Below are 11,438 nucleotides of genomic sequence, written 5' to 3'. Positions count from 1 at the left end.
TAAACAACACATAGACATAAATTGATAATCAACATAACAAGTATTCTCTATTCATCGGATCCCAACGAATGCAACATATAGAATTACAGATAGATGATCTTGATCATGTTCGGCAGCTCACAAGACCCGACAATTAAGCACAATGGGGAGAAGACAACCATCTAGCTACTGCTATGGACCCATAGTCCAGGGGTAGACTACTCACTCATCACTCCGGAGGCGACCATGGCGGCGTAGAGTCCTCCGGGAGATGATTCCCCTCTCCGGCAGGGTGCCGGAGGCGATCTCCTGAATCCCCCGAGATGGGATTGGCGGCGGCGGCGTCTCTGGAAGGTTTTCCGTATTGTGGCTCTCGGTACTGGGGGTTTCGCGCCGGAGGCTTTAAGTAGGCAGAAGGGCAGGTCAAGGGGCGTCACGAGGGGCCCACACCATAGGTCGGCGCGGCCAAGGGCCAGGCTGCGCCGCCCTAGGGTTTGGCCGCCTCGTGGCCCCACTTCGTCTCCTCTTCGGTCTTCTGGAAGCTTCGTGGCAAAATAGGACCCTGGGCGTTGATTTCGTCCAATTCCGAGAATATTTTGTTACTAGGATTTCTGAAACCAAAAACAGCAGAAAACAAAGAAGCGGCACTTCGGCATCTTGTTAATAGGTTAGTTCCAGAAAATGCACGAATATGACATAAAGTGTGCATAAAACATGTAGATAACATCAATAATGTGGCATGGAACACAAGAAATTATCGATACGTCGGAGACGTATCACCGGCATTGAGAACCCCTGGCTCAAGTACAAGGACCCGCTTGAAAGAAGATTCATCAGGTCGCGGTACCATATGAAGAAACTAACCGGGGAACTTGTCACGGACCCCAAGGTCATAACCGACATAATTTGGTTCACGAACGACCAGAAGGTCCTGTCGTTGGAGAAAAAACTGGTAAGCAATTTACCGGTTTTATTAGATCAAGTATCGTTCATATAATAGTAGCAACATTTCTAAATGGTTCACGTTTCTTCCGCAGGAAGAAGAAAGACAAAGACTTTCTCAAGGTGACGAAGGCTCCTCGTCCCAGGCGTCGACGGGCAGGGTAGCATGGGACAAGCCTCTCGTACGGGCGCTAAACATCGTCAATGAGCATTCACCTACGAGAAGGCCGCATAGAGGCCGTGTGGCTGGCGCCGGTACAAGCCACAGGCATGATCACTACGGCTTGTCGTCTGTGGCCGATAAAAATGCGCGCAATGAGAGGAAGCAGCGGGAGGCGGAGGAAATGAGGGAGTCAATCCTAGCCCAAGTCCAAGCTGGTTTGGTACCGCAACTCAAAGCTACACTCGTACCTGAAGTCAAAGCTGAAGTCGCCGCTTCAGTCCAAGCAGATTTCAACGCTCTACGCGCGTGGTATGAGGGTGGCAAACAAGCCCCCGGAAATGCAAGTGGTTAGCTTCGACGGCAGCAACTCGATGGCGCCGCCGTCCGCCGGCAATGACAATGTTATAATGGAGACTCCTCCGGCCGCCGGCAATGTCGCTGGTGCTAGGGATTCACCGTCCATGCCGGGTAGCAGCCCCTCCGTCACTTGCACGCCCGCCGCCGCATGTGCTGGCCCGTCGACATTAGCCGAGCTCAATGCCCTCACGGTAATTAATTAATGTGTACATCAAGTTAATATATTAGTTTCATCATCCTTGCCCTCTCTCTAACGCCATACACATGTTCTCGCAGGCGCTCTCAACGCCATGCACCTTCCTGATGAGAGTAAACGACGAACTCAAAGACGTCGCGAGGGGGTCCATCCTTCGGCCCCTGGATAAGAAGTGGCACACACGAGATATGGCGGATGACGTTTACCGGGTTGAAGTGGATCGGGCGTTACCGGGCTATGAGGATTTGTTTCCTCCTAATAAACCGCATGGTGCCGATGACGATAGCCCGTTGAATCTGGCCTCACTGAAGGGTTGGGTACTGCTATGGCCGAAGACCCTAATTCGGATCAACACCTACTCGGGGTCGACGGCAAGCAAAGACAAGCACCTTGCGGCGCCACATGTCAGCGTCCCTCCACGACAGCCAGCAGCGCCGATGGTCATCGCCCCACCAGAACGGCCAGCTGCGCCAGAGGTCAGCGCCCCACCACAACAGCCAGCTGCGCCAGAGGCCGAGGAATACGAACGTGACAACTTCCAATGGGATATTCCTACGTCTTCACAAGTTGTCCATGAGGATGCGCCGGCCTTGAAATATGTGTGCTCCAAGAAGCTGTTCGATTCTCAAGAAACGGCTGAGGAGGAAAATCCTGAGGAGGTCGCCACCGCCGCCGTCAAAAATATGTTGAGCCCAAACACACTCCGTGCTACGGCCACTACGGCGATGGAGGATCCATCAGTACAACCCAAGAAGAGGAAGAGGCAAAATAAGAAGGACGCCCAAGACAAGGCGGCGGCGGCCAAATCCAAGGACAAGGTCCCACTCCTTGACAAGTTGCCAAACAATTGGCGACCTCTGCATCACTTGGGTGAACCGATGCTGCCGGAGCATGTCGTGAAGAAACTCACCCTGGATATGAGGAGCTTGCATGAGACTGTCAGGCATGTGGAGAACCTTCTTCTCATATCAAAAGATCCTGGTTACCCTCTCTTCGTGGCGAAGGTGCCAACTGGCATGAACTTTGTCGAGAAGTACCCCGCGGACTTGTGCTTCATCCGGTTCAACGACATCTTCAGCATCTATCGGATGCAAGCGCTCCACTTTAGTGTGGTTCGCCTAGTTGCTCTTAGCTTGTCTGCCCAGATTGTTAAGGAGGAGACGCCGACCATCGCAATAATGGACCCCTTCTATATGCGGGAGAGCATCATCTGCAACGCTGGGGATCGGGCGATTGCCACCCAGCAGGTCGAGGATTTCATGCTGGCAAACATTAAAAAGGGCGCCATTCTCATCCCTTACTTCCCCGAGTAAGTAATCACTCGCTAGTCCCCCATTACCATTCTATCCTATATCTCCATTTTCATTTCCAAAGGTTAATCCGTGTGTTTTCCGCAGAGACAAGTTCTGCACCCTCATCGTCGTGCACCCGCAGCACTCGCATGCAGTCTATCTCGACTCGGGTAGGGACCACAAGAAAGACTACACCCACATCAAGGCCCTTCTCAATGATGCTCTCACCGGCTTCGCCAACAAGGCAGGCCCCCTCAAAGTAGAGAGGAAATCCCGAGGAGGCTTGGTCTTAATCCACACAACCAACTTCCCCTGCCTCAGGCAGTCGACGCACGACAATGGGATGGACGCGTGGTACGCCATCCTTCAGATGCAGGAGTACATAAAGTACGCAGATGACATGTTGCTGCCAGAGAATCTCAGAAACAGGTTTGCAAACATGGCGGATGTCCCTGATAGAGAGATTAGAAAGAACTGGGGTCGCATCCAGCAGTTCATTTGCACGATAATCCTGCGGGATGTCACCAATAGGTCTGGCGAGTTCTTCTACGGCTACGGTCTACCACCTAATGACGAGATAGAACTCCGCTTGGAAATGTCGCGTGATGAGAGGCCGTTCAACTCGCTTCAGGGCTGCCGTCCATTCCCCCCTTGGCGTACAACCTGATCCTACGATGGGAACACTTGCTAAAGCTTGAACGATATGTCCTTCAATTTCCGTATTGTAATAATTGCTATATATTCCCATAGAATCGACTAGTTGCTTTTATTTAGTTGTATGAATGTTCATGTGAACATGTGTCTATAGTTTCATTTACTTTGCTATATATTTCAAGATTATGGCATACATAGCTTAATAATTATTTGCATTTACTCGACCACTACTTGTCTCGTATTTGGAGTTCGCCGATGATTAGAATGTTCGGTCACTCGTACACTCGGGGGTGGAGCCAGTGAGCCTTGGTGCGATGGCCACAAGTATCAATCTATTGTGCATCCTACCTAGCCTCACTGACTCCATCCCTGGATGTTAATATTTGTTTCGACCGACAAAGTATGAGGCACGCTATTTAATTCGTACTACTTGTCTTCTATTTGAGTTCGCACTTCTTAATTGCATTGGCCGATGATTAAAATGTTCGGTCACTTGTACACTCCGGGGTGGGGCCAGTGAGGCTTGGTGTGATGGCCACAAATATCAATCTATTGTGCATCCTACCTAGCCTCACTGACCCCATCCCTGTATGTTATTATTTATTTCGACCAACAAAGTATGAGGCACATGCTATTTAGTTCATACTACTTGTCTCTTATTTGAGTTGGCACTTGTTCATTGCATTGGTACTAATGTTTTACTTGTCTTGTGAATGGAGATGCCGACGACATATGTCGTGTACAAGGGGAGGGTTCCTGGAGCCTACAACGACTGGGAGGACTGTCGGAGACAGGTGCACCATTTCAGCGGCAACAGCTACAAGGGATACCCCACTAGGGTGGAGGCGGAAGGAAGATACGCCCGTTATCTAGCGGGAGAGATGAGGGACATGAGGAGGAACCGGATGAAGACCATGGCCTTCGTGATGATGGTCATCATGACCATGTTGGTCATGTTCTATGTGATTGTAGTTTAGGTTAGGACCTACATTGTGAGGTGTATGACGATACTTGTGACGACTATGTACCAAGACTTCTAACTTTGTGAAACTTCGTCGTTCGGTGTTGGATATGCACATGTGTTGTATGAATCAACATTCCGAAACGAGACTTGCGTATTTGTGTATTGATACCGAAATGAAAGTTGGCTCTCTATGTGCTTCTCATATTGCATGTAATGTTGTATAAATATGAACTACGTTGTAAATATATACTGCTGTCCAATATGTATTGTAATATGCTGGAAAAAAGTTGAAAAAAGAATTTTTGAATTTATTGCCGGCGCACCTAAATGACCTACTGCCGGCGCACGTGGCATGCGCCAGTGCTGGAAGCACTACTGCCGGCGCAGCTGATTGTGCGCCGGTGGAACTTGTCCTTTGTCGGCGAAGCGTCGATGGCGCGCCGGCAGTATCCGGCCAATCGCCGGCGCACTGCCTGGTGCGCCGGCAGTGGCCAGTTATCACCGGCCCGTTCGCACCGGCGGGCTCGTGGTGCGCCGACAATGGGCCTTTTAGGTTCGCCGGCGGTAGGCCTTTTCCTTGTAGTGAATATAGCGGGACCTGGAGATCCATAATGGCTCCCACACATTCAACGATAACTTAGTGATCGATTGAACCATTTACATACGATACCGATTCCCTTTGTCACGCGATATTTTACTTGTCCGAGGTTTGATCATCGGTATCTCCATACCTCGTTAAACCTCGTCTCTGACAAGTACTCTTTACTCGTATCGTGGTATATCATCTCTTGTGAACCATTCACATGCTTGCAAGCTAATCAGACGACATTCCACCGAGAGGGCCTAGAGTATGTCTATCAGTCATCGGGATGGACAAATCCCACTCTTGCTCCATATTCCTCAACTCACACTTTCCGAATACTTAATCCCACCTTTATAACCACCCATTTACGTAGTGCCATTTGATGTAATCAAAGTACCCTTCCGGTATATGTGATTTACATGATCTCATGGTCGAAGGACTAGGTAACTATGTATCGAAAGCTTATAGCAAATTGAACTTAATGACGTGATCTTATGCTACGCTTATTTGGGTGTGTCCATTATATCATTCATGTAATGACATAACCTTGTTATTAATAACATCCAATGTTCATGATCCCGAAACCATGATCATCTCTTAATCAACTAGCTAGTTATACAAGAGGCTTACTAGGGACTCTGGTTGTTTACACAACACACATGTATCAATGTTTCGGTTAATATAATGATAGCATGGTATGTAAAAATTTATCATAAACACAAAGATATATTATAATAACCACTTTATTATTGCCTCTTGGGCATATCTCCAATAAGACGCATGTGTACATTGTGATGAAAATCCTTGCTTTGAAAAACTAACCAACAAAATTGGTTATGTCGGCCATCGTCGATTCCTTCGCAAAGATCATCCTTACATAAAGAGTAGAGTTTTCAATGGTAAAATAGAGGACAGAGATCCACCAAGGAAATTCACACAAGAAGAAGTATTGCATAAGATAGACATAGTTAAGGATACAGAACCTGGCAAAAACCCTGCTCTTAGGAAGCGTAAACGTACAGTGGAAGGTGAACCAAACTGGCACCTCAAGGTTAGCTTCTTTGATCTACCATATTGGTCAAAACTGAAATTTGTGCACAACCTAGATGTGATGCACATTGAGAAGAATATATGTGACAGTATCCTTGGTACCCTTCTTGAAATAGAGGGAAAGTGTTAGGACACACATAATGCTAGAGTGGATCTTGAGACATTCAATATAAGGAGAAAATATTGGATGCAACCTGTGGGAAGTAGATATGCCAAGCCACATGCACCATGGACACTTACTAAAGAAAAGAAAAGAAAGTTGTGCAGGTATCTTGCCAATGCTAGGTTCCCTGATGGATTTGCTGCAAACCTGTCAAGATGTGTGGATGTGGATGGCGGTAAAGTACACAGTTTGAAGACACATGATTGTCACATACTTTTGCAGCGTGTGTTGCCAGCTGGTCTTAAAGGTGTTGCACCACGTTAAATGTATGAGGCAGTAGCAGAACTGGGAAGATTTTTTAAAGAGTTGTGTTGCAAAACACTGAGAGTTGATTTGCTTGAAAGAATGAAGGTTGAAATTGTTTTAATTATTTGCAAGCTTGAGAAGTTATTCCCCCTGCTTTTTTGATGTCATGGTCCACCTAGCAATTCATCTACCTCATGAGGAAATTTAAAGGGGCCCTGTTCACTATGGATGGATGTATCCTATTGAGAGAATACTAGGGTACCTGAAGAAAACAGTGCGCAACAAATCTAGGCCAGAAGGTTCAATTGCCGAGGGATATATTGTTGATGAGTGTTTGTCATTTTGCTCAAGATATTTAGATGATCACATTGAAACGAGGTTCAACAGAGCTGAAAGAAAGCAAGATGATTTTCGAATAGTTGGACCACATGAGCTCGGTATCTTCTCTGACGGGGCTAAATGCTTGGGGAAATCATCTTTGAAGCATTTTGAGAAAGAATTTGACACCATGGTTTCGTATGTTCTATCTAATTGTGATGAGGCTCAGAGCTATATAGAGTAAGCTTCATTTATCTAATTCAATCTTTGTTCACACTTTTGCATTATACTGATTGGTATGATTAATACTTATGTATTTCATTTATAGTGATTTCCGTGATGAATTAAGGAGAAAGGGGGTAAATAACCTGGACAATGCGGTTCAGCTGGTTCAAAAACCATGTGAGTAATATGGAAAATGCACCAGAAGATTTGCGCTCACTAGAAAATGGGCCAGAACCAACGGTAGTAGTACATTCAATCTGCAATGTTAATGGTGCAAGATTCCGAACTGAAGCTCGTGAGAAGCATCTAAGCAGTCAAAACTCCGGAGTCATGACTACGGCATCTATAGGTGACAATGAACAAGAAATGGAATACTACATTGTTCTCACTGAAGTTCTTGAGTTGCGTTACATGGAGAATGATCGTGGAGATAGATCAGTATTTCTTTTTCCCTGTACTGTGTTTGACCTTGCTAGCAGGACTTCGATGATGAAGGATGATGGATTCTTCAAAAGCATGAACACTGCAGTTTATGGTGTAAACATGCCCTTTTATTTTGGCTAGTCAAGCTAAGACATGCTTCTACTTGGATGACACTGAATTTGGGGAACCTTGGAAGGTCGTTCAACTCTTCAGAGATAGAAATGTGTACGATGTTCCAGAAAAAGATGCACAAGGGAGCAGCAATGCTTACCAGGAAGACAGTTTTTCCTCAGATTTCATTGTCCATCAATCTGAGAACAATGAAGATGAAGCTGAATTCGAAGATCAAGAGGTTGTTTCCTCTGATGAAGTGGTACATGTCGATGCTCAAATTGTTCATGAAATATTACAAGCAAGAAGTCAAGAAGTAATAGACAGTAGTGATGATGAACAACAGGTTGACAAAGCAGTTGATGAGGATGTAGGAAGTGAAGATTTTGATAGTGATGATGACTAGTAGTCCATGTACTTTTGAAACCTAGATTGTACTTTTCTTTTGCATGAACTTCAAAACTTTATCAGTACAATTCAGCACATCATAGTTAATAACATGCAGGTCACATATATAACTTGATCCAAACTTACAGTACCAACACTAATTTGTTCTGCTCACATAGTAATACTAGCAGGTCCACAAAAGTAAGATCATAAACTCACATATTTGTCTTCACGCTCACTGAACTATAATTACAACATAGTTGTCCTAGCATTTCCATAAACCATGTACCTGATAAGGTAGATCAGTTGTCATGACCACGGCGACGCTTGCGCTCATTGTTGTCCCAACTAGGGATGAGTGGCCTCTGGGGATCACTACAAGGAAAATGCTTATTGCCGGCGCACCAAAAAGGCCTATTGCCGGCGCACTAGAGCCCGCCGGTGGGAACATGCCGGTGATAATCGCTTATTGCCGGCGCACCAGTTGGTGCGCTGGTGGTAACTCGCGTTATCCCCGGTGCACCTGTCTTGTTCGCCGGCGGTAGGTTATACAAGAAAACAAATAAAAATCAAATCTAGATCCAGATCTAGCTAATTAGTGGTGGCGGAAGCTCCCGAGGTCATCGCGTCGGTGTAGGAGGTACAGGAGGTGCAGGAGGATGGCGGAAGCTCCCGAGGTCATCGCGTCGGTGTAAGAGGAGGAGGAGTAGGCCGGAGGTGGAGGTGGAGGAGCCTGGAGTAGGTGGGGGAGCCCGGAGTTGATGGAGGTGGCCGGAGGTGGTGGAGGAGGCTGGACGTGGTGGAGGAGGCCGGAGGTGTTGGAGGAGGCCGGAGGTGGTGGAGGAGGCCGGAGGTGTTGTAGGAGGCCGGAGGTGGTGGAGGAGGCCGGAGGTGTTGGAGGAGGCCGGAGGCGGTGGAGGAGGCCAGAGGACGTTGTGGTCGTCGGTGGCCATCGTGGCCGTCGGTGCAGTAAAGGTCGCCGGAGTAGCTCGCCGCAGTAGCTCGTTGTAGTAGATGAGGAGGAGGAGAAGGAGGAAAAGAGAAGGAAAATGTGAAAGTGAGGAGCACAGGCAGGTGTGGAGTATATATATACCATAGGTTACTGCTGGCGCACCAAGTAGGGTGGTGCGCCGGGGGTAATTTTTTTCTTTTTTTCACCCAAATCTTAAATCTGAAAAAAGTCCTGTTTCTGTTTTGAATTTGACGAATCCATTTTTTCTCCAAACGGCCGTAGGCCGTTGAATTCGAATAGGAAATTTCGCGTAGATCGATTTTGATATAAAAAAGTTTTTCATCGGAGGTCGTATGCAACCAGAAAACCCGTTCTACCGAAAGATGACGCCATTTTGCATAATATATCGAAATTCATTTTTTTCAAATTTTGATGAAAGCTAGATTACATAATACATGGGCAGTTCAAAGGATTTTATTTTTTGAATTTTCTATCATTTTCTTTTATTTTTTTGAAAACTGAAAAGGCGATCCCGGGTGGGGGGGGTGGAGAGAAAAATGTAGGCAACTTACACCCGGCGCACCTCTATGGTGGTGCGCTGGTGTTAAATTGTCTACCACCGGCGCACCACCATAGAGGTGCGCCGGGGGTAAGGTGCCCAAAATTTTTGCTTCCGGCCAGATCTCTTCGAATTTTATCCCCGGCGCACTAATTTTTTGTGTGCGCCGGCAGTATAGGTTCTTCACCGGCGCGGCCTAATTTGGCTCGCCGGCGGTATTTGCCACCGGCGCGCGTCAATGATGGTGCGCCGCCACTTCTCCATGCAGCTATAGCCCTTTTCCTAGTAGTGGATGCAGTCCCTGGTTCACTATACTCGCGATGCGGGCGAGTTCATAGGCGACATAACCATCAATGGAAGCATACTCCAGGTTCATATCGGATAGAGGCTTCCATTCCCAGTAATTATGGCCTACGAATTTGTCGTAGTCCGTCACAAACTTCTCCTTCATGCCGGCGTACTTGGGGTGGATGAGGTCGGAAGCCATAGTAGCCATGCCAGCCCTGTTACCATAACCTGGTATTTTCAACATATCCTGGAGGTCCAGATGCTTCCCAGGTGGAATATACAGCCATTGCTTGTAAAGCAACCTGTGGTCAGTCCTTATGTCCACACCTACAAATGTGACATCCTTATTCTTCAGGAATTGCCTTAGCGCGTATATATTGTCCTGGCACCTACATTGCAAAAATTACAATAAGATTGTTTACAATATTGTGCACTAAGAATTAGCAATATGAATCTCATAGGTTCATGAAAAAGCAAGCAGGGCTTGCAACATTTCAAGATCAAGAGGTGGAGCATGTTTTAGTTCGAAGTGATACATATTATGCAGAGAACCCATCTATAGAAGTACAACCAAATCGGCTGAATATATAGAAGTAAACCAAATCAGCAAGATAACATATTACCTAAGAACAGTCGAATCTCTAGAATACATACTTGATCAAGTGGAAGACGAGAACGTGCTCCCTCAAAGCTATCTGCATGACCGCAATTTTTTCTGCTGGAAGTCGTACTCAAGATCGAGGCCGACAAACCGGTACCTCTCGTCCTTGAGCCACTCCAGGTACATGTCGAGGATGCTTTCGACGGTGCTCATCTCGTTCGTGTACACAGCCTGGATCCAAGTGTCGCCATGCGCACGGAACTGGTGAACCTCTGTGGTCCGCTTGCCATCGTCCTTGTCTCGGAAGACCGGCTCGAAGTTGGCGGGGGATGATGCTGCCCCTCCCATGGTGTGTCAGCAATGGCGGAGAGATAGGAGGAAGAGGAGAAGGCAACCGGCGCTCTTGACAACTGCGGCCTGACAAATCGGAACTATCAAGAGAATAAGTGGGGATGAGAAGAAGTGCGGTTTTTTACGAAGAAGTGGGGTTTTTTTTACAGTAGTTCCACGTGTGACAGAGTCTCTGTTGACGAAGACGACTTAGTGGAGAAGGCAACTCGACGACGATTCGTTATTTTCCAAGTTTATTAATTTTTGCTTGCGCATTGAAACCAGGTGACATGACTCCTATCGACCCTGCATTAATCCAGGGCTGTAACTACCGGCCCAACCTTGCATTTAATTATTTGTTTGTCATTTTAGTACAAGTATAGTAGTAACTAACGAACTCCCACACTAGTTTTACTAGTACACCAGTATAACTGCACACATTAAATAAATTAAGTCTAACTTTCAAATGATAATTTCATAGCACAAGATCACACCTCAATGTCTTACAACCGATAACCCATTACAAGGTGCACAAATAAAAGTCTTCAACGCAAATATGAAATTATTCAGGACAAATAAAATTTCCCTAAAACTACTGAACTTCAATATCTGGAATGTGGAAAACAAACAGATAGGTGCCATGATCGCCAAGGTA

At 46.5% G+C, this 11,438-nt stretch overlaps 1 protein-coding gene across 1 annotated transcript; it reads right to left on the bottom strand.

Annotated features, from left to right (window-relative positions):
- Positions 1-9,832: 9,832 nt before the first annotated feature.
- LOC127322011 (uncharacterized) lies at positions 9,833-10,801 on the bottom strand. The gene is made up of 2 exons (XM_051350960.1): positions 10,557-10,801; positions 9,833-10,241 (listed from the first exon to the last, which is right to left on the bottom strand). Exons 1-2 carry the CDS (start codon positions 10,799-10,801, stop codon positions 9,833-9,835), a joined length of 654 nt encoding a protein of 217 aa, XP_051206920.1.
- Between the last annotated feature and the right edge of the window lie 637 nt (positions 10,802-11,438).

Source organism: Lolium perenne, chromosome 2 (assembly GCF_019359855.2).
Source record: "Lolium perenne isolate Kyuss_39 chromosome 2, Kyuss_2.0, whole genome shotgun sequence".
Lineage (NCBI taxonomy): Eukaryota > Viridiplantae > Streptophyta > Magnoliopsida > Poales > Poaceae > Lolium > Lolium perenne.
The sequence above is the reverse complement of the archived record's forward strand: the minus strand, read 5'-3'. Positions and strand labels throughout refer to the sequence as shown.

Excerpts from the sequence above, each read along its gene's own strand:
- LOC127322011 (XM_051350960.1), bottom strand. The coding sequence starts at position 10,801 with ATGGGAGGGGCAGCATCATCCCCCGCCAACTTCGAGCCGGTCTTCCGA. Across the intron at positions 10,242-10,556 it reads TTCCAGCAGAAAAAATTGCG|GTGCCAGGACAATATATACG; the intron begins GTCATGCAGATA and ends TTTGCAATGTAG.